Source organism: Anas acuta, chromosome 8 (assembly GCF_963932015.1).
Source record: "Anas acuta chromosome 8, bAnaAcu1.1, whole genome shotgun sequence".
Taxonomy (NCBI): Eukaryota; Metazoa; Chordata; class Aves; order Anseriformes; family Anatidae; genus Anas; species Anas acuta.
In genome coordinates this window covers 6,694,590-6,713,923 of record NC_088986.1, presented here as the reverse complement: position 1 = coordinate 6,713,923, position 19,334 = coordinate 6,694,590, and the positions used below count along the sequence as shown (strand labels likewise).

At 37.6% G+C, this 19,334-nt stretch overlaps 1 protein-coding gene across 3 annotated transcripts in view; it reads left to right on the top strand.

Annotated features, from left to right (window-relative positions):
• The window catches only part of OSBPL9 (oxysterol binding protein like 9), a 60,296-nt gene extending 41,269 nt beyond the window's left edge, over positions 1-19,027 (top strand). For 2 of the 3 annotated variants that reach the window (XM_068689677.1, XM_068689680.1), the window contains 18 exons: positions 107-136; positions 2,655-2,705; positions 6,598-6,636; positions 9,554-9,647; positions 10,172-10,273; positions 10,411-10,570; positions 11,235-11,347; positions 11,661-11,779; positions 13,225-13,310; positions 13,555-13,729; positions 15,153-15,237; positions 15,493-15,603; positions 15,958-16,021; positions 16,129-16,269; positions 17,172-17,250; positions 17,579-17,670; positions 18,005-18,140; positions 18,247-19,027. In XM_068689677.1, coding sequence (XP_068545778.1) covers positions 107-136; positions 2,655-2,705; positions 6,598-6,636; positions 9,554-9,647; positions 10,172-10,273; positions 10,411-10,570; positions 11,235-11,347; positions 11,661-11,779; positions 13,225-13,310; positions 13,555-13,729; positions 15,153-15,237; positions 15,493-15,603; positions 15,958-16,021; positions 16,129-16,269; positions 17,172-17,250; positions 17,579-17,670; positions 18,005-18,140; positions 18,247-18,321 — 1,752 coding nt within the window. In that variant the 3' untranslated portion in view covers positions 18,322-19,027. The remainder of the gene's footprint in view (positions 1-106; positions 137-2,654; positions 2,706-6,597; positions 6,637-9,553; positions 9,648-10,171; positions 10,274-10,410; positions 10,571-11,234; positions 11,348-11,660; positions 11,780-13,224; positions 13,311-13,554; positions 13,730-15,152; positions 15,238-15,492; positions 15,604-15,957; positions 16,022-16,128; positions 16,270-17,171; positions 17,251-17,578; positions 17,671-18,004; positions 18,141-18,246) is intronic. The other variant, XM_068689678.1, reaches the window with a different exon arrangement.
• Positions 19,028-19,334: the final 307 nt, after the last annotated feature.

Sequence of the window (19,334 nt, the reverse complement as noted above, 5' to 3'; positions counted from 1 at the left end):
TTTTTCCTCATTTAATAATAAAATACAGTATTTGTATAGTATTTAGGTCAAACAAGATGCTGGAAATTCTTTCTTTAACCACTCTGTTTGAATTTTTCTTTTACAGAAAATTGAAAGCCTCAAAGAAACCACCAGTGTAAGTTATTTAATTTTTTTTTTTTTTAACTACTACATAGATTCTGAAAAGTCACCTTGTTTTCTTATGGAAGATTCTAAAGTTTGTTACAGAGAAGTGGAATTTTTTTTAGCTGTACAAGAGGAAGTTGGTATTTATTTTGCTTTGTTGAAGGATGAAGAATTTTCAAACTTCATAGTCAGAGCTGGAGTAAAAGAACCTTTAATTTCACTAATTCCAGGCAGAAAATGTTTGTGAGCAGTCTGTCTTTTGATCAGATTTCAACTTTACATCTTATTTCCATAGAAATTTGAAACTGAAAGAGCTGATTTTTCTTGAAGTGAAAAAAAGAGGCTATCTTTACCTTTTGGTAAATCCACTTTTTTTTTTTTTTCCAGTAGAAACTTCTGATAAGAAGGCACTTCTTATCACAGATAACACTCTAGAAGAGGCACATGATAGGGACCTCTTCTTAATTCTACTAACGCTGAAAACCTGCTTCCCCTTCTGATCTTTTAAAACGTTTTATTTGATATCATTGCCTGTGAGGAGGAGAATGGATGCTTTGCTCAAAGAAGGTTCCTTTCTATCATTCTGTCTGGTTTGTTCCAACCCTTCAGCTCATTTTTTTTGGACATTTACTTTGGAATGAGTGTTGAGATGTTCTTCTATATGTATGTTATTGGAATGGGGTCTTGTCTTCCTGCCTCCGATTTTCCTCTTGTACTTGCTGCTAGCTGAGTTTGATTGGTGGCCTTCTCATCAGCTTGGCTTATGCAGTTGAAAGCTACTTGTCTGCTCCAGGCCTCTTCCAATCCTTTCCCAGTATTTCTTCATATCTCATAAGTGATTTGGATGTCCTGTTTCTGTAACTGTTGTGGAAAATGACCACTTTGCCTTGAATTATTTTTCTTTGAGTTCTGATAAGTCAGTATCCTCCTCTCCAGTTAAAGTTTGTTATTGCTGTATTCTAGATTTTTTTAAATCTTTCTTGCCTTACCACTTATGTTGAGTTTTTTACAGGATCTGTTTCTTTCTTGAATACTTTTGAACTCTTTCCCAGCACAGATTTATCTGTCATCTTCCACTGCTGTTCTAATCTTCCTTCCTTTCTCACCTGTCCATTGCTTGAAGCAGTGCTGAATGGATTACCCAGGGCAATGGGAAAATCTCTGGACAATGTAGATTTCAAGGAGCACAGTACAAGGTCAGCTTGGGCCCCACTGGATTTTGATTTCTTTAGGCAGCTCTTAGATCAGACCAAGGCTAGCTCCCGTAGAGTACCATCCTGAGGCGTGCTCTGGTTTCTAGGGATCGATATTAGGTCCAGCAGTGTAACATCAAAGCGGCAGCCTGGTTCAGGTGCTGTATGCAGACTTATGTCTAGCATCTTAGAATCATAAAATCATAGAACAGCCCAGGTTGGAAGCTACTTCTGAAGATCTGTAGTCCAACCCTGTACTTGGAGCAGGGTCAGCTGGAGCAGGTTGCTCAGGACTTCATCCAGCTGGGTTTTGAATACCTCCAAGGACAGACTCTGCAGTCACTCTGGGCAGCCTGTTCCAGTGTTTGATCAACCCCACAGTAAAAAAGAGCCAGGTCTTTTTTTGTACTTGCCCTGAAGTGCTGTATGGGCTCAGACAGCTCTCAGGGAGTCTGCTGGAATTTAGTGGAGCTTATTAGTGCTGACTAACTGTGAGCCAGACCTTTGGTGCTTTACCCAGGACGTTGGGACAGGTCACGGCTGTGGTTCTGTCCTGTCAGTTGTGCCCAGCATGGACCAAATGCAACCAGCACGGCCCAAGGTAATTCAGTGTAGAGCCCCTGGTTTTCAGGAAGCGTGTTGCAGAAACACATCAGCCAACTCTTTTTCTCAGGAAGGCAAACTTTCTCACTTGTTCCTTTATTTTCTGTTTCCCCATTTTGTGATCCCAAATCTCTCTATATGCTGACGTTAATGCTTTCCAGTCCCTTCTTCCCCATGTGTTCAGCTCTTTCTCAGGGACTCTGCTGTTCTCCTATAACTGTTATTTTCTGTAAAGTATCAAAACTTGCACTGTCTAATCTTGTGTAGAATTTCCATGATCTTAATCCTAATTATCTTTGTTGCTTTTTCTCTTTCCCTTTCCCTCTTATCTAAAGCTTACAGAGAGAACTTGTCAAGTATATAAATGAGGGGTACCTCTAATTAAAACTAAAGCAATTAGTACTGCATAAATGCATTAGATTCACCGCTTGCTGAGGATTTGCCTTCTTGCATCTCTTTGAAAGTTTGAAGCTGACTTCTATTTCTCTCTGGCACCCTGTGTTTTTTGTGGCTTCTGGAAACTTCAGTTTCCTGCTGCTCCACTTCTGTCCCTGGCAAAAGGGGTCAGGGTGTTGGAGGTAGGGAGAGCAGGGATTCTAGAAGTGAGTGTCTGTTCAGTTTTCATCAAATATTTCCGTTAATATTCTTTGTAACTAATTAAAATACTTGTAAATAAAAAATGTTATTACATGCTGATATAAGTTTTTTTTCTGTTTTCTCTTATTTTTTTAGAGCATGGTAGAATCAATAAAACACTGCATTGTGTTGCTACAGATCGCTAAAGTAAGTATGCTTTAAACTAGTTTAAATTTTTATCATATGGCATTAATCTGTGTGAGAACTTTTCTTCCCCTCTGACATTTGAAATCTGAGTGCACTCTCTGTGATCCAGGGTGTATGTCCAAAAAATGGTATACGTTGATTTCTGCTACTGCTGTAATGAAGTTTCCAAAAGACTGAGTTCCACAGAAGACGGTTGTGTCAGTGTTCCTATTGACAGTTGTGCTGATGACAAAGCTTTTTTTTGTTTTTTCATTAGAGAGAAACTTTCTTTTGCAGAGTTTCCAGACTAAGTCAGAACTTCAACAAATGCAAGGTTAGCAGAATATAAACTTAATGAAACTAACTATTTTTTCTGTTTCATTTAAGGATGTGACTAGCATAAATAGGAATAGGGAAAATGGTGATGTTATTAATCTAAACTGGTCTGTCAAGTGTTTTAATAGGACTGAAGTTCTTCACCATGTTGGAACTTCTTGCAATAAGCTGTATTGTTTGAGAATGCAATATGGGTAATGTACTCAGGCTTTTCACTGTAATATTTTGTTAACTTTTGTAAATCTAGTGAGATTTGTATTCCTTTTTGTTTTTCTTTGGTCAAGTTCTGCTCATACAGGGCTTTATGCACAGTATTTAGGATATGTTAAGTAAACGATGCTAATTTATATGTCAGGAGCGAAGGAAGGCGATGTTTTGCAAAACTTTATGCTTTTTGAGAATTTAAGACTATTAGAACGCATTCTGATTTCTTCAGGAATAGGTATAGGCTCTTTTTTTGCATTCTAGATTGTATTTGAAAGCTATAAAAAGAACAATGCTGTTGTTTATCATCATTCTAGACACCAGATATATTTTGCAAAATTCTGAGGCTAGTGAAAACGGAAGTATTTGGAATCAGGTTCTTTTGGAGGTAGAAGTCATTATGTATTGTTGCATGTTTTTGTAGAATTCAGATTTCAAATCAGTAGCTTAAAAAGATGGTTAAGTTTTGAAGGGAAAGTACATTAGTAAGTTTATACAAAGCCAAAAATATCTTTACAAGTAGTAAGGTACGCAGAAATAGTTTTGTGCCACATCACTCTAGAGCTATAACAGTCTGTGGGTAAGGTATGGTGATGCCATCTGAATCTTTAACAGTAGTAACAGCACGGGGAGCCTTGACAGCACCTAATAGTTTGCTGTTACTTAGTATTGAGTATATTTAGAAGTGTTTTAGCATAATGAAACTGGTAGATGACGCGTCATTCTTTGGGGATTTGGAGGACTCAGAGATGGATTGGATGGTAGTATGCTGGTTTTCTTACATGGATATATGGGACTTGCAGTATTAAGGTAGCTGTTGGACAAACCGTGCGCAACCAATTATTTGCTTATTTTTTGCTACTTCTACATAAATGCATTTGATAGTTGTTATTTCCAGAAAGATTTAATTTCTGTGAAATACTGCACTTTTTTTTTTAAAGCTCTGCTGTGCAATTAGTAGCAGAACTGAAAGAGCAAAGCTACAATCTCCATTTCAGATTCTCGATCAAAGCTGGTAATAGTGGCTGAGTTAGCTTTTTTTTCCCATTGAATGTCAAGTCCCACTTCTGCTATGTGTTATTGGTAAGTTTAGTGGATTAGGAACCAATATGCTTGCTTTTCTTGTAATGATGCTAAACATATCATTTTGAAGTTGGTTAGGTGGTTTGCTGAGAATGGACAAAATTGGACTTGTGGCAGTTGTAGTCATCTGTGGTCAGTGAACAATTCTATTAGTTGCATGTCTATGAAGTTTTATGTATGTAAAAAAGTATTGTGCCTCATTGATAGCCTTCCGTTCTCCAGTATCTAACCTTCTAAGATTCTGGAAGTCTTCTTTTCCCCAAATCTGTTAGGCAAGTATTGTTGCTGACTTACACTACTGAAATTAAATCATAATATTAACACATGCACACATACCCCTGCCTTTTTACTTCTACAGTGCATTTCTCATTAGGAGGCAGACTTCATGATTACCTTTTTTTTTTTTTAAATGCCCTTGTATTGAGTATTCTTTAGAGATGCTCAAAACCTGCCTGGCTGCCAACCTGTGCAACATGCGCTGGGGGACCCTGCTAGGCAAGGGTTTTGGACCAGAAGGTCTCCAGAGGTCCCTTCCAACCTCAACCATTCTGTGATATATTATTTGGATTATTTTGGTATAGAATATACTACTTTGGTGTGCTGAGGCAAACAGGTTTACTTATTGTGTGTTGCTGAGCTGTTTCACAGATGAAAACGGTCTGTGTTAGGTTTTGGGCACTTAAGTCTTCCTTAAACTCTCTGGTGAATGTAGGGTGTAATCGTGCCACTTGTGTTTGAGGTGACCCAAGGCATTTTGAAAATAACGAAGCAAATACCACATGTGCATGTATTACAACATTCTCACGTCCCAAAAAGCAACCCAGCCACACGGAGAGGAGGGGCGGGCTCAGTGGTTGGCGTGTGTGAGGCCCCGTGTGTGGTGTGTGACAGCTCCAGGTGCCCGGCGCGCTGCTACCCGCCTGTACGTGTACATGTTTTATGAAGCAGCTCTTATAGTTGAGTTATTTAGCTTTACGTCTTTGCCTTCCCTTATTTAGTCCTTCATCTCTGGTCTCTTACCTGCCTACCTCTGGCATTCCTCCTCTCAGCACCTCATCCACATGCCACGTCGCTGAGATAGGACAGTGAGCAGCGGTGCGAATGAGGCTGCTCTGTCCTGGTTTCTCAGGTCTTAGAGGTGATAGCATAACGTGGAAACTTGGTGTGTTGGGTGGGGGGGGGAGGGGGGAAGTCAATATATTTGGACTATGCTGGTGGTTTTCCTTCTTTGTTCATAAGTTGACAGCCCGATGGAACTCACTGCCCTTAGTCTGTTGTTGGTTTTTTTTATCATGTCAGCCTTTCATAAGAAATGCCAACTAGCAGACATGAAATTTAAGCAGCCTTTTTGCCAAGTGAATAAGCCTAAGGGTATATAAAGTGTTGAAGCATAATTATGTGCTAACTTTGTTAATACTACCTACAGCTTTTTTTTTTTTTTAAAAAAAATGTTGATCCTCTTCATAATGTTAACAGCTGGAAGCCTGGGGAAATAAGGTTTACAGAAAAGAAAATTATGAACCGATAATACAGGCTAATATGAACTTAACAGTGGAAGTGAAGAGATTTGGCCTGGTGTTTAGGAAATTTAAAATGTAACACTTGCTGGTATAATGTTAAACCTGTGCTAACTCTAGTTTGGTATTACTTTTGCCTGTTGCTAGTGTGATTTCCCTGATGACAGTTTACTCCATGTGTTGCCTGTTCTTTTGCATATGCTTCTAGGCAGAAGCAAACAAACAAAAACACATGCTAGACTGTAGATAAAAAAAAAAAAAAAAAAAGTTTAAAGATCTAATAGGTATGAGAGCGGAAGTTCAAAACATTTTATTTATAAAGGCATTTTTGCCTTTTGAAAGCAAAAAGTGGTTCTGAAAACTTGTTCTGTATGCTAATCAATGTTCTTCAGAAACCAAGACCATCGTATCTTTCAGTTTTCGGGGACTCACCAGTACTATAGACCATGTTTCGGGGGACTCTTAGCTGTTTGGGAATGACCTGCATTGTAAAATGTGACTCTATTAAGCAGTGTAGAAGGAATATTTTAGAAATTATTTGAGCTTGGTTGAAGATCCTAATAAAATACTAATCTGCAGAGGTACAGTGATAATGTATAGAGCTATTTCTTCTAAATTGAGTTACTCTATCACCTGATGAGGAACACTAACATTTAATGGCTGAAAATGTAAACGTTCCTGAGAGAAGCTTGCTGTTAGAGCTGTCACATAACACAGAACTGATAAGTCGTACAAGATTGATATGTTGATATTCTTAACATTTTTTCCTTAAGGACCAAAATAATGAGGAGAAGCACGCAGATGGACTTATAGTAAGTTTAAATCTAATCTTTATCTCCCTTTATTTCTGCAGAACATGTGAACAGAGACCTGAATTTCCACTCGTTTTACAACATACTTCTTCCTTTCTCTAATACACTGCTTCAAGTGTCTCATTAAAATTATTGTTGAGTCATTAGCTGCTGAGGTTGCCTAACACCCTTGCCATTAGAAAATATAACGATCAGTTTTATGCTGAGTGTCTTAAATGGCAGTGTTATGACTGAACACCTAGATAAAAATCTGCCATATAAACAGAGGAAAAGGAAATTACTGGGATATAAATAGTCCAGTGTTCCATCGGAATATCTTTGTATGAAATAGATGAGCTATCTGTGTGCTTCAAGTAGTTTGTCTTCTCTGCAGTGCTGCTGCTCGTTTGGCCCAGCTGTATTCTGTCTGTTAAAGCCATGGCTCTTTAATCCAACTTCTGCATTCTCAGTGTAACTTCTGTTCTCTTCGGTTTCAGTCACATGTGACTTCTTTTTCTTTGTTCTCTATTTGTCACTTGAGTACATTTCAGATGCTTTTAATAGGAGATCGGTTCTGTAAAACAACAGAAAATTATGGCTTGTTTTCATTACAGCTGACAGTAATTCCCAAGCTTTATTTGTCTTTTGATTATATACGGCTTTACTGGTACGGTGTTCTGATGTGAACTTTGGAGTAAAGATGCAGATAAGATGCTTGTTGTAAAATACACAGCTACCCTGTGTCACATAATTTAGGTCTTTGTGTAACAGGGCAGGTCCTGTTGCATGCACCGGAGAAGAGAGGTCACGCAGGTCTTGCTACAGCAGTTTCCTGTGGTAGGAATGATGTGGACAGAAGATCTGCAACTTGGAAATTTCATACATTTACTCAACATAGTCTGAATTTGATTAGCCACCATTCTAATTGTCGGTGGGCTGGCTTATGCTGAAAAAATACATGGACTGATGTAGCAGGGGTTGTGAAGGCTGAAATTTTGATGCTGTTGAGATCAACGTCAGCTTGAGTGTAAAGGTCAGGATTTCATTTTAAACTGAGGCAGGAATGTTCGATGCCATGGTGGAGTTAGTCTTGTTCTCTTTGGGTAGCTGATTTTAAATTGTCATTACAATCAGAGAATAATACTTTAAGATCTGCCTTCATTTGTTTCTAAACCATGGAGGCATGCCCTAAAATACCTAAGGAGAAACTCCAGTTTGTGTTGCGTAGTGGAGAATTATTTAAGAATAAGGTTACAATCCTACATACAAAGTCAAAGATGAGGTTACTTCAATTTTATTTTATTTTTTTATCACACCAGTGTCCAATATCATCTATGTTATTAGTTTCCCTCACAACTAGGGAAGATGGAGATAGCAGCAGTGTCCTGTGTATCATAGGGCTATCTCAGTTCTTAAGTCTCGCAGCTCTGAAAATGGGATCATAATTTTGAACTGCGAAGTTTGTGGGACAGGAACCTGCCTGTGTTGCATGCGTAATTGCACAACCAGTTGGAGTAATGGCTAAGGGAGGTTGGTTTTATGGTGGGATGCCATGGAGTAACAGTAAATGCTCTGGGTTATTTATTTGCATACCAATAAGTGACACCACCAAAAACTTGGAAAGCAATTTTTATGCCTCTTTTTTTCTAACTGGAGATTTTTTAAGATAACCAGGGAACAATAATTTTGTTTTTAATATGAGAGAAATTCTATGCTATTAAAAAAAAATAAATCGTCACAGTTTCACTGGTTTTTAACATGGGACAAAGTTCCAAATAGTGGTTATCCAGGAGAAGAGGCAAGAATGCTGTCTGCCTGTTGTAGGAAGAAGTCAAAAGGACTCCATTTCCCTCAGTCTGCATGCACGTGAAAACTCACAGTATGAAGGGAGGGAAGGGCGGTTGGAAGCTTCTAAGTGCTTTAATAATCTAAGAGGATAGAAATAAGCATACAGATTAAATTTAAAGGCAAAGCTCATCTAACTTTTTATTTTTTTTAGCCAGGTTTTGGGGGTTTAATATCTGGGCTTGAAATCTTTAAATGGAAGCATGGTAGCAAGATCTAACAAGCAGGCAAAGATCTTCACAGTTCTGACATAGATCAATGTTTTTTAATTGCAAAACACATGGAAAAGGGTTTTACATGCCTCTTATCCAAGAACAATACCCAAATTCTGGTTGTTGCAAGTAAGCCTACTTGGAACAGAAAGAAATAATGCTTAGATGATTAAAAGTCAGTGAAGCAAGGCAAAATCGTGCCAGTTTGGATTAAAAGGTGTTGCAGTTGAGATTTCCGAGAGGTCTTTGTTGTATAAAAGCCAAGCACTCATCCTGAAGTCAGTGAATAATGAGTCGAGTTGGTGCTTTGCTTTCAAAGTGCCCGTGTTCACGAGTACATTGAAATGTCCATTACTGGAGATGCTCTGAAAACTGTCAGCTTGCATTCAGTTGAATTTTGGCAACAAAGTGGTGATTCCTGGCTGTAAATGTGCTGATGATTCCTGATTTAATTCATGGGTTGATTTATTATGGTCTGGACAAATAAATTTCTGAACAAAATGTTTTCAAACTACTGATTACCTATCCTAATTTTTGCCAGATGATTTGTGTCTTACCTTTCTGCTCTTTGCATGCAGTATTTATTAATGGACATTAAAAGGAATACCAGAACCTAGAACTTGAAATAAGAATTCTTCATAGACTAGTAAAATTTGTAGCTAATTCAGTTCAGTACTTAAAAATTTGTGCAAAGAATCAAACTACTACTATTTTGAACGTACTTCTCATGTCCTCAGCTGTCGATTTGTGTTTCGCTTTCTCTCTCAGGAATTTGCTGTCTTGCATTTGAGCGTTTCTTGAGCTCACAGTGTTCTCATTATCTATGCCTGTTTTTTTTTAATTGAGGAAAAAAATGTGCTTTTGTTTTTTTTTAATCTCAGAGCACTATAAACCCTGTTGACGCAGTCTATCAGCCCAGTCCTTTGGAGCAGCCGGTGATCAGCGCAATGCCTTCCCAGACTGTTATACCTCCAGGTATGCTCTACAGAGACAAGCTCAGTAGAAACGTAGAAACAAGCAGGATGCAACTGTGCTCTAGCTGGAGGGGCTGCATAAAGGTGGAGAGCTTCTGTGTCAGACACGCTGTGTAGAGGTGCCCACTGCACGTGGTGGTAGATGCTCACCACAGTGGTGCAAAGGAAGGGAAGGGAGTTAGTGCCACTAGTTCTGTGGATAAGCTGATCTGTTTTACTTGTTCTAAGTTACCTGCCTACACTTCTAGTATCCTTTCTTAGAAGAAATTAAACTACAGTTTTGGGAAAATAGAAATGCATTCTAGATAACTAATGTCAATTTTTAAAATGTCAGCTTTGCTTCACAAAGAAAAAAAAAGCGCTAGCTGACATCAATGGAAGCATGCTTTTTCTGGGTGGCTTTTGTAGGTAAGGATTTATTTCTTGAAGGCCAGTTGAAATAATGCGGAATCTCTTTCCCAACAAAAGTATAATTTTCGTATTTCAATGTGACTTTTGGGTTTAACGTATCAAACTGTGCCCTAGAACCCACTCAGTTATGCAAGTCAGAGCAGCGACCCTCGTCTTTGCCAGTGGGACCTGTAGTAGCATCCCTTGGAAATCAGACTCCAACACCAAATAGTACAGGTACAGTGCTGTCTGAATGTCTGGGGTTCAAGAAACTAAAACTGAATATATGCTTTCTGTATATGCTTTTCCATCCTTGACTTTGACAGTTTTTGTTTGTTTGTTTAATTAAATCCACAACGTTTAATACTCCACAGGAAGTGGGCAATCAGCACCGAGCAGTAGCCTCACTTCTCCAAGCCATGTCAATCTTTCTCCGAACACAGTTCCGGATTTTTCTTACTCAAGCAGTGAGGATGAATTCTATGATGCTGATGAATTCTACCAGAGCAGTTCTTCCCCAAAGAGATGTATAGAGTAAGAAGCTGAAAGAACGCAGTATATGCTGAATAGTTTTTTTGTTTGGTTGGTTGTTTTTTGTGTGTTTGGTGGTGGTGGTGGTTGGTTGGTTGGTTGGTTTTTAAAATCTCCAAGTACATGGCTTGTCTACTTGTAGTCATTACTTAAGCTAAATAAGCAAAGAAGACAGATTGGCTTAAAAAAGCCAATCCACTCTTTATGCAACAGAATAAAAATACCTCATCCCCAAGCATAGCTGTCTGTCAGGGATGCAGTTTCCTCCCCTGTTCCTTCCCATTCCATCAGACATGTATGTTGACAAAGCTTTTAACACACATTGAACTAGGGGAGCCACCAGCTCAGAGAATGTCTGAGACTACAGAGTATTTCATAGCTATTTGTTTCATAAATAGCTAATTACTCATCACATTAATTAGAAAAACAAGACAAACAAAAACTTTAAGTTGCTGCCTTCCCCCAAAGTCTCTATTTATTCTTCTTTTTTATTGATCAGAAAAATGATTTTAAGAGATGCTAGAGTTTTCTTGAATTAGCCTGCAGCACATATACTAAGCTCTGTCAGTAAACTCCTTAGGAAATTGAAGCCTGTGTGTATCAATATCTGATAATTTGGTTTGAATTTGTTCATTGTGAATCTTGAGTCCTTATTACTCTTCTTCAGTTCTTCAGGTTCTGCTGCAGTCCTGACTCGCAGCAGCACAGGAAGTAGTTTGAAACGTCCGGATACCACAGAGTCTCTCAATTCTTCCATGTCGAATGGGACAAATGACGCTGGTGAGTAGATTGCATGAACGTTTAGTAAGGAGCTTTTGATTGTTCTTCTATCTGTAAACTGTGTTGTTACGTGTATGATCGTAAGTATGTGGCGAGATACTTGTGGAAAATGGTTTATCTACTGATTGTAGATAAACCTTTACTGTAGATAAACCTACTTAGTTGTTTTAACTAAGGAAAGATTGTTGAATCGTGAAATTTAAAAATTGTAGTTTTATGAGTAAGGCCTTTCTGACAGCTGAAATATTTATGTGCTAGTTAAATGTAGACAGTCTTTGAAGGTTTAGAGAAAAAAACAATTTTGTCTTTTTAGATCTATTTGATCCTCCTGATGATAGAGATGATGATGGGGAAGGAGAATCAGTGGAAGAACATAAGAGTGTTATCATGCATCTCTTGTCACAAGTTAGATTAGGAATGGACCTAACAAAGGTAAGCTTGCCGACTGTTCGTGGGGAGGGAGGCAGTAAACTGAGTTCTGTATGTATTAGTTTAATACTAAAGTGATAACCTAACTTTACAGTGGTTCTTACAGCTAGTTAAGCTTTAATCTCTCTAGCATGGTAATTGTTTTTTAATTAGAATTCTTACTAGGAGAGGAAAAAAGAGAGCTGAATAAATACGTTCAACTGCTAAAATCTGATCAGGAAGGGAGTTTGCTATGGAAAGCAGACATTTGTTTTAGGAAGCTGAAGGACATGTAAAGCTTTACTACTGGATACAGCATCCCTCTCACCCCAAATTTACAGGCACTCCAAAGATCAGGTTCAAAAAGAATGAAGATCTTCAATATCCCACTGTAAATATATGTGTGTGTTTGTGTGTGTGTGTGTGTATATATACACATGCACATACATGTGCACACACACATATTTGTATATTTTTTAAAATTATATATATATATATATATTTATATATATTTTAAACCACTGTACATAGGACTGGCAAATAAAGAGCTGGATTTCCTGAATGTGATTCATGTTGGCATCTGTCTTAACACTGCATGAACACCATTCAAAGTGTTGATCTTTCTAGTCAGATCTAGTCAGAATTTAAACAACTAATTCCAAATAGAAAAATAACAGAGGTAATAAATCCTACTATTGTTTTCCTTAAGTAGTTGACTCTAACTGTCCAGTCTGGAACTTACAATAGACAACAAGAAGATCTATATTTCTGGGGAAATAGCCAGCAGCTCACAGATAAGCTACCAAAGGCTTCTGAACTTCAGGTAGTTCTGAATAAGAATTGCCACAAAATAAGTCTGTTTTGGGAACTCCTTGAATAGTTGAAAAAGATACTCAAGATGCCAAGAAGCATCATGAGTGTGCTTCTTGTCTGCCTCACTTTGAAATCAAGAAGAGCAATCCACACTGCTTTCCACAGTGGTTTATACCATGCTGAAGCAGACAGGGTGATCCACAAGAATGGATCCTACAGATGCTGTTGTGGAAGAGAAGTGGTGGGGGACAGATTAACCTTCATCTTGATAGAAGCACTTAAGATAATGTGACTACATGGAATGAGATTTTGACTATTAACTGCAAATTAAGTGCTCATATAGATGAAATTGAATGATCAGTGTTACTGTAATTAAGATCAGCTTTTGATAAGCTCTGCCATGTGGTTGGATATGCCCTGAGTAGGACTAGAACATCTGCAAGACAAAGGCAGCTCAGCTTAAATCTTTGGTTTTATGGCAGATCCAACTGACCTGCTTTATGTGAGAACTCATCAGTAGGTTTGAGAACACAATAACCTTACAGGTAAAGGACACCTTTGGTGGTTTCTAAGTCCAGTTACAATTAGGATGTAGAATGCTTTTGTGCAGGATGTTGAAATACCATGATCTGTAAGAGCCCTTTTTCTTTACGCAGGTGGTTCTTCCAACGTTTATCCTGGAAAGAAGATCACTGTTGGAAATGTATGCTGACTTCTTTGCACATCCGGACTTATTTGTCAGGTATTCTATGTTTAAAGTAGAGCATTAACTGGTTCTTTTATTGTTAATGGCCCTCATGGGCTGTAAAAAACAAGTTAATAGATTTGAAGAATAATGCTCAAGTTTTGATCTAAACTTGGAAAATGGTCCAAGTAGTCTACTCAAACCTTCAGCTGTGATTCTGTGATCCAGAAAGCTTCCCATGTTTAGGGTATCCACTTGTATTACATGTTGCCTGTTCTTTTCTGTCTTCTGTCTCGTGCAGCATTAGTGACCAGAAGGATCCAAAGGAACGAATGGTTCAAGTAGTGAAATGGTACCTCTCAGCTTTTCATGCGGGAAGAAAAGGGTCGGTTGCTAAAAAGCCTTACAACCCCATTTTGGGCGAGATCTTCCGATGTCATTGGGTATTACCAGGCACTGAAGGTGAAGATGATATGGTTAGTTTTCTAGTGGTATGTTTTTTGGTGTTTAGAACACATTAGAGTGATTCCCAAAGCTTTATTGTTTACTGACTGCAATGGCATACGCTTTGTTTCAGTAGCAAAATTTAGAACCTGTGGTAATCTCTTAAATGATAGCTCCATCCCTTCTTTTCCCCTTTTCTTTGGATAGAGGTTTAAAATACCATGCATAACAAAAATTTGAACCATTATTTTTTTTAAGAACGATTTGACTCATTGAAAACATTCTCTTTTTGTTTTCCTGAACTGTTTCATAGCACTGAATATTAATTCTCTTCTTTCCAAAGTTCTGATTTGTATCAGTTCCCTAATACCATTTATTTTTCACAGTGGGGTTTCTTTCCATCATGTAAAACCTGGAGAGCAACACATTTTTTCCAGTATATTTAATTACTGTCTTAAAATGTTTTTGTAGACTTTGAAGGGTATGAAGTCTTCTCAGATTTGGATTCTGAGCTTGGATAATACTTCAGTTGTACATCTGTCTGCCCATTACTTCTCCTTTTGTATTTTACTTTGTATTTACTTCATATGTCTGGTTCAGTGAAGGACAAGTAGCAGTGCCACCCTTGTAATCAGAGACCGGTGCACAAGCTATGGTCAACACAGTGCCCCCAGTGATTTTATAAAGAAGTTGTAGCACTAAGTATATACAAAGTGCTGTCTTTTTTATATTTTATTTTTATTATTATTTTTTAAAACACTTCATTTAGCCTTCTAAATCTGATAAATTGCAAATGAAGATGTGGGAAGTGCTGTTCTGGAATACTTCCCATAGCCCATGTGTAATAGGTTTAAACATGACTGAGGCGTAATATTTCATCTATGTAATCTCTGTCCCTTTTCCCCCACCTCTCCCCAGTTTGTTTGCCCAAATCTTTCTCATTTCTAAGGTGAATGTTTGAACTCTTCTTTTTTCGCATAGACAGTGTTGTATTTGTCCTTCCACCACTTCTAATGATGAATTACACTTTTTGTGATTTGCCACAGGAAATGAATTGTCGTATGTGATGTACGATCTTACTGTTACTAATATGCACATCAGACTTTCTCAGAAGTAGAAATGAAAACTATTTCTGCCACCCATTTGTTATCACTTCTGAAGAAATTTATTAAGTAAATATAAATATTACTTTGTAACTGGGCTTATACATAGCTCTTTGGGTTTAACTGTTGTTTCAGGATCATAGACATCTCCCCAAATACATTTATAGTTAACAAGAATAGAAACTGTATGTTTAGAAAGCATCGTAGTTTCAGGAAGGAGTTATTCCACATTAAATTAGCAAATCAACAAATACACAAAGAACAATTGGTGTATGTTTACTTTAAACTTCAAGCATCCAGTTACTTTCTAGTAACACTTTCAATGATGAAAATCCTCTCTACTATCACACAGGAGCAAGTTTCAGAAGGACCGGTTCCTTGGGTCAGTAAAAGCAGTGTAACATTTGTGGCAGAGCAGGTCTCTCATCATCCGCCAAGTAAGTTGACAATAACTTTGCTAAAAGAGTTGGCATTGGGTAGAAGCAAAAGTAAAGTCAGCTTTTGGTTTAAATTTTGGATTTAAATTTTCTCTGAATTTAAAAGCTGAAAGTTTTCTCTATGAACTTTTGTCATAGAGAGAAACAAATTGAAAATTCTGTTGCCACATAAATATCAGAGATTTCCTGATACAGGAATTTGGAAACAACAGTATTGTTGTCTTGTGCTGCTGTTTTTAATATCTTTATCTTCAGTTTCAGCATTTTACGCAGAGTGTTATAACAAGAGGATACAATTCAATGCTCACATATGGACCAAGTCAAAATTCTTAGGAATGTCTATTGGCGTTCATAACATAGGGCAAGGTATGTGTGTGTGTAAAGTTAACAACAGAATGGAAATTTACATTCATCAACTAGAATTTTTATATAAATTATTTTAAGTCATCCTATAAAACACAAATGTTTGAAATTATGAATTCAGGGTGCATGTATTTAGGAACTGGAGATTCCTTCTGCAGACTTCGTGTGCTAAAACCACTTAGGGCCCAGATTTTCCTGTGAAGAGCACAATTCTCCCCACCTTCTCTAGAGGCTAGGCATTCCCAGCCTCTGTGAGAAATAAAGCTCTTCACCTTTGTGAAAGCTTTTCATTATGAAAAGCTTCACAGAGATTTTGCTGGATGTCTTTTAAATCTATTTTTCTTTTTCTTTTGATAGGATGTGTCACCTGCCTAGATTATGATGAACACTACATTTTGACCTTTCCTAATGGCTATGGAAGGCAAGTAAACTCCGGTATTTTCATTTTTAATGCCTTGTAACAGATGATGTTTAATATTTATCTCTTAAATGCTATATGTACATGTATACATATGTTTGTAATTACAGGTCTATTCTCACTGTGCCATGGATAGAACTTGGTGGAGAATGCAGTATTAGTTGCTCAAAGACAGGCTACAATGCTTCCATTGTCTTCCACACAAAACCGTTTTATGGAGGAAAGAAGCACAGAATCACTGCTGAAATTTTGTAAGTGAGCAGGTTTCTTCAGTTAATCTGATTTTTCTCTACATAAATACTGATGGTACTTTTAAAGTCAACAATGTGAAACAGCTGTCCTCATAATTACGCTTATGATTGCTTGTCCTGGACTGCCATTTTACAGCCAGGACTTGTGAGAGGAAAGCTGCCTAAATCTGCATCCTGGCTTGCCAGGCTCTCAAACATTCTCAGCTGCTTACAACAAAACTTTAAGTTTTCAGTCCTGAATTATCCAAAATGTATTAATAATTACGTCTCTTACTAAAATACTAAAGCAAGTCTTGTAATGCTGCTTCACTGACTGCATGTCATAAAAGTGCTTGCTGCAGACTTATATATATTGATTTATACTTGTGTTTTGGTGAATTTCCTTAGACGCTATGCCTGTGACCAGAGCAGTGGAGAATCTCGTGTTACTTAAGAGATCTGCTGTAATGTCAGTAAGCAGCACTGACAGAAAGAGATTGAAATCTTGGTTTTAAATCATTTCTTGACACACCTCATTCTTGAACTACTGTGTATGTTTCCCAGTAGTCTGGGGAAAAAATTTTGAGTTCTTGAAGTCTTTTAAAACTTAAATTTATCACTAAATCTGTTTTGAAAGCCTGTTACTCGTTTCCTGAACTCTAAATGCATATACAGCCCTAAGGCAAGACCTGGCTCATGCTGGAAGAGCACTTCCTTGTAATGTTTATCTAGTTGAACTAATTTATGAAAAAAAAATAAACTCATTTGCAAAGCTTTCACATTTTCTGTATTGGCAGCTGACATTTTTAAGGCCTTTAGATCAGACTGTACAGCAACCAGGATAAAGTTTTGATCCTCTGGGGTCTCTCAGTTGCTGTAATACAACTGAGAAATGTCTGTGTTCTTTTTTTTTTTTTTTTCAGTTCTCCTAATGACAAGAAACCCTTCTGCTCAGTTGAAGGAGAATGGAATGGTGTCATGTATGCAAAATACGCAACAGGGGTAAAGCAGCTTTGTTTTCCTTCATCAAAAGTGGAAGACTGTGCTTAAAAATAAAACAAAATAAACATTGGTAGTTGACAACTCCTGTGAAACTGCCCAAAAGATCACAGGAACACTGAATTCAAGATAAAAGTCCCAAATTTACGTATTTTTAAGATAACTAGATTCTGTTCTTGCTATAAAAAAAAATCAAGAGATTGTTTGGGATATGTTTTCTGACAACCACTGTATTAGAGTAAGAGGGTATATAACGTATATAACTTGGTATATAACTTTTCAGTCTAGCTAAATAACTGATATATTTATTTATTTTTTTAACTCTCACTAGGAGAATGCTGTTTTTATAGATACCAAGAAAATGCCTACAATTAAGAAGAAGGTAAGGAAACTGGAGGACCAAGAGGACTTTGAGTCTCGCTGGTAAGAATTTCAGTTAAACTGATGAATTAAGACCTTTGGGTTTTTGTAGGCTAGCAGTACGCAGTCTGACTGACCTGTAGCTCTTGGTCACATCCTCACTGGGACCAAATTTACCTGGGGGTCCAGAGAGTTTCACCACAGCCCTCCCATTTCTGGCACCATACAGTGCAGTTGTGGTTTAATATTTGTTGGTTTTATCTGTTCTTGGGATAGGTGAGGCGTACCCTAATTCAAATACACAGAAACAACTAATAGCCAATAGTCTGTCTTTACAATCTCATAGCACTTCACATCTCTAAAGCATTCTCCTTTCCATTCCATTTAACTTTTTAAGCTTATGGAAAGACGTAACCTACAACTTGAAAATAAGAGACATTGATGCAGCGACAGCCGCAAAGCATGCACTTGAAGAAAGACAGAGAGCTGAAGCCAGAGTCAGGAAGGAGAATGAGACCTCGTGGGAAACACGGGTGAGCTTTATTCCAACAGTGTAAAGGTCTTCAAACCTGTAGCATTTTACTGTCCTTTCCATCTTAGGCATAAAAAGCTTACATTTAATTATTCCCTTTCCTCTAGTTGTTCCATGAAGATGGAGAATGCTGGGTTTATGATGAGCCGCTATTGAAACGACTTGCTGCCAGTAAACATTAAGTGGGTTATAAAAACCGAACCTATTCAAGCCTTGGCTTAGCGAAGTTTACATCTGATACCAAGATAGTCATCTGTTGTCACGTACGTAACTCCTGGAGAACCTGTCCCCTCCCGTTGCAGTGGTTCCTATCTCAGGGATACCGGACTTACTGATGCAGATAAACAGTTACACAAAACAGGGAACGTCTTGGCTGTGCAGTAACTTACATGGGACTCTGCTAGACTGGTAGTAGTGTATTTGGGCCTCAAAGGCAGGCTCTTGGAGCCCTTTTACGAATGCTTCTGAAGCATGGAGAATCTGGGCTGTGAGCTATACACTTTGAATAACCACTGTGAAGGCCATGACATTTGGTATCAGTTGCATAATATTCCTGGGTCCTACATATTTAAAAAATATAAACAACACAGAAAAAAATGCAAGATGTCATTTAAATCTAGGTAATGTTTGCAATGTGTAAATAGGAGGATTCCTTTGAGGGGAAAGTTTGTTAGAAAATGCTACATAAATGTTATCTTCCACCTGTATGATAATCAAATCTTTTGGCATTTCAGTGTCTTGCCCAAAATAACTTTGTTATTTTGAGATTAAAATGTAACCATAGATAATTCTACTCAATGCATCTTAAAGCTTCATAAAATAGATTTTTCAAACTTCTCTTATGGACTTTTTATTTATTTCATAATAAACCTTTACAGCAAGACTGTGCAGCTGAGTGATGATCGTTTTATGTGAAAAGCATTAATATTAATTTTCCTCCAGAAGTTGCTAGACTTACTTCTTGAAGGAATTAACAAGCTAGCAATAGGAGCAGAATTTGCAGCACCCACAGGAGTGTTTCTGGAAACTACACTGGCCTTGCATTGCTACTGCCTGGCACTTGGGGAATTTTTGCCTTTCTCTGATTTAGCTTAAAGTTATGTTTGAGTAAGTAGCTATTTGTAGCAATCAAACTATTTTGCCTTCCACAGTTAAATCTGGTTTTTATTTGATTTCATCTCAGTTTTGTTTATTC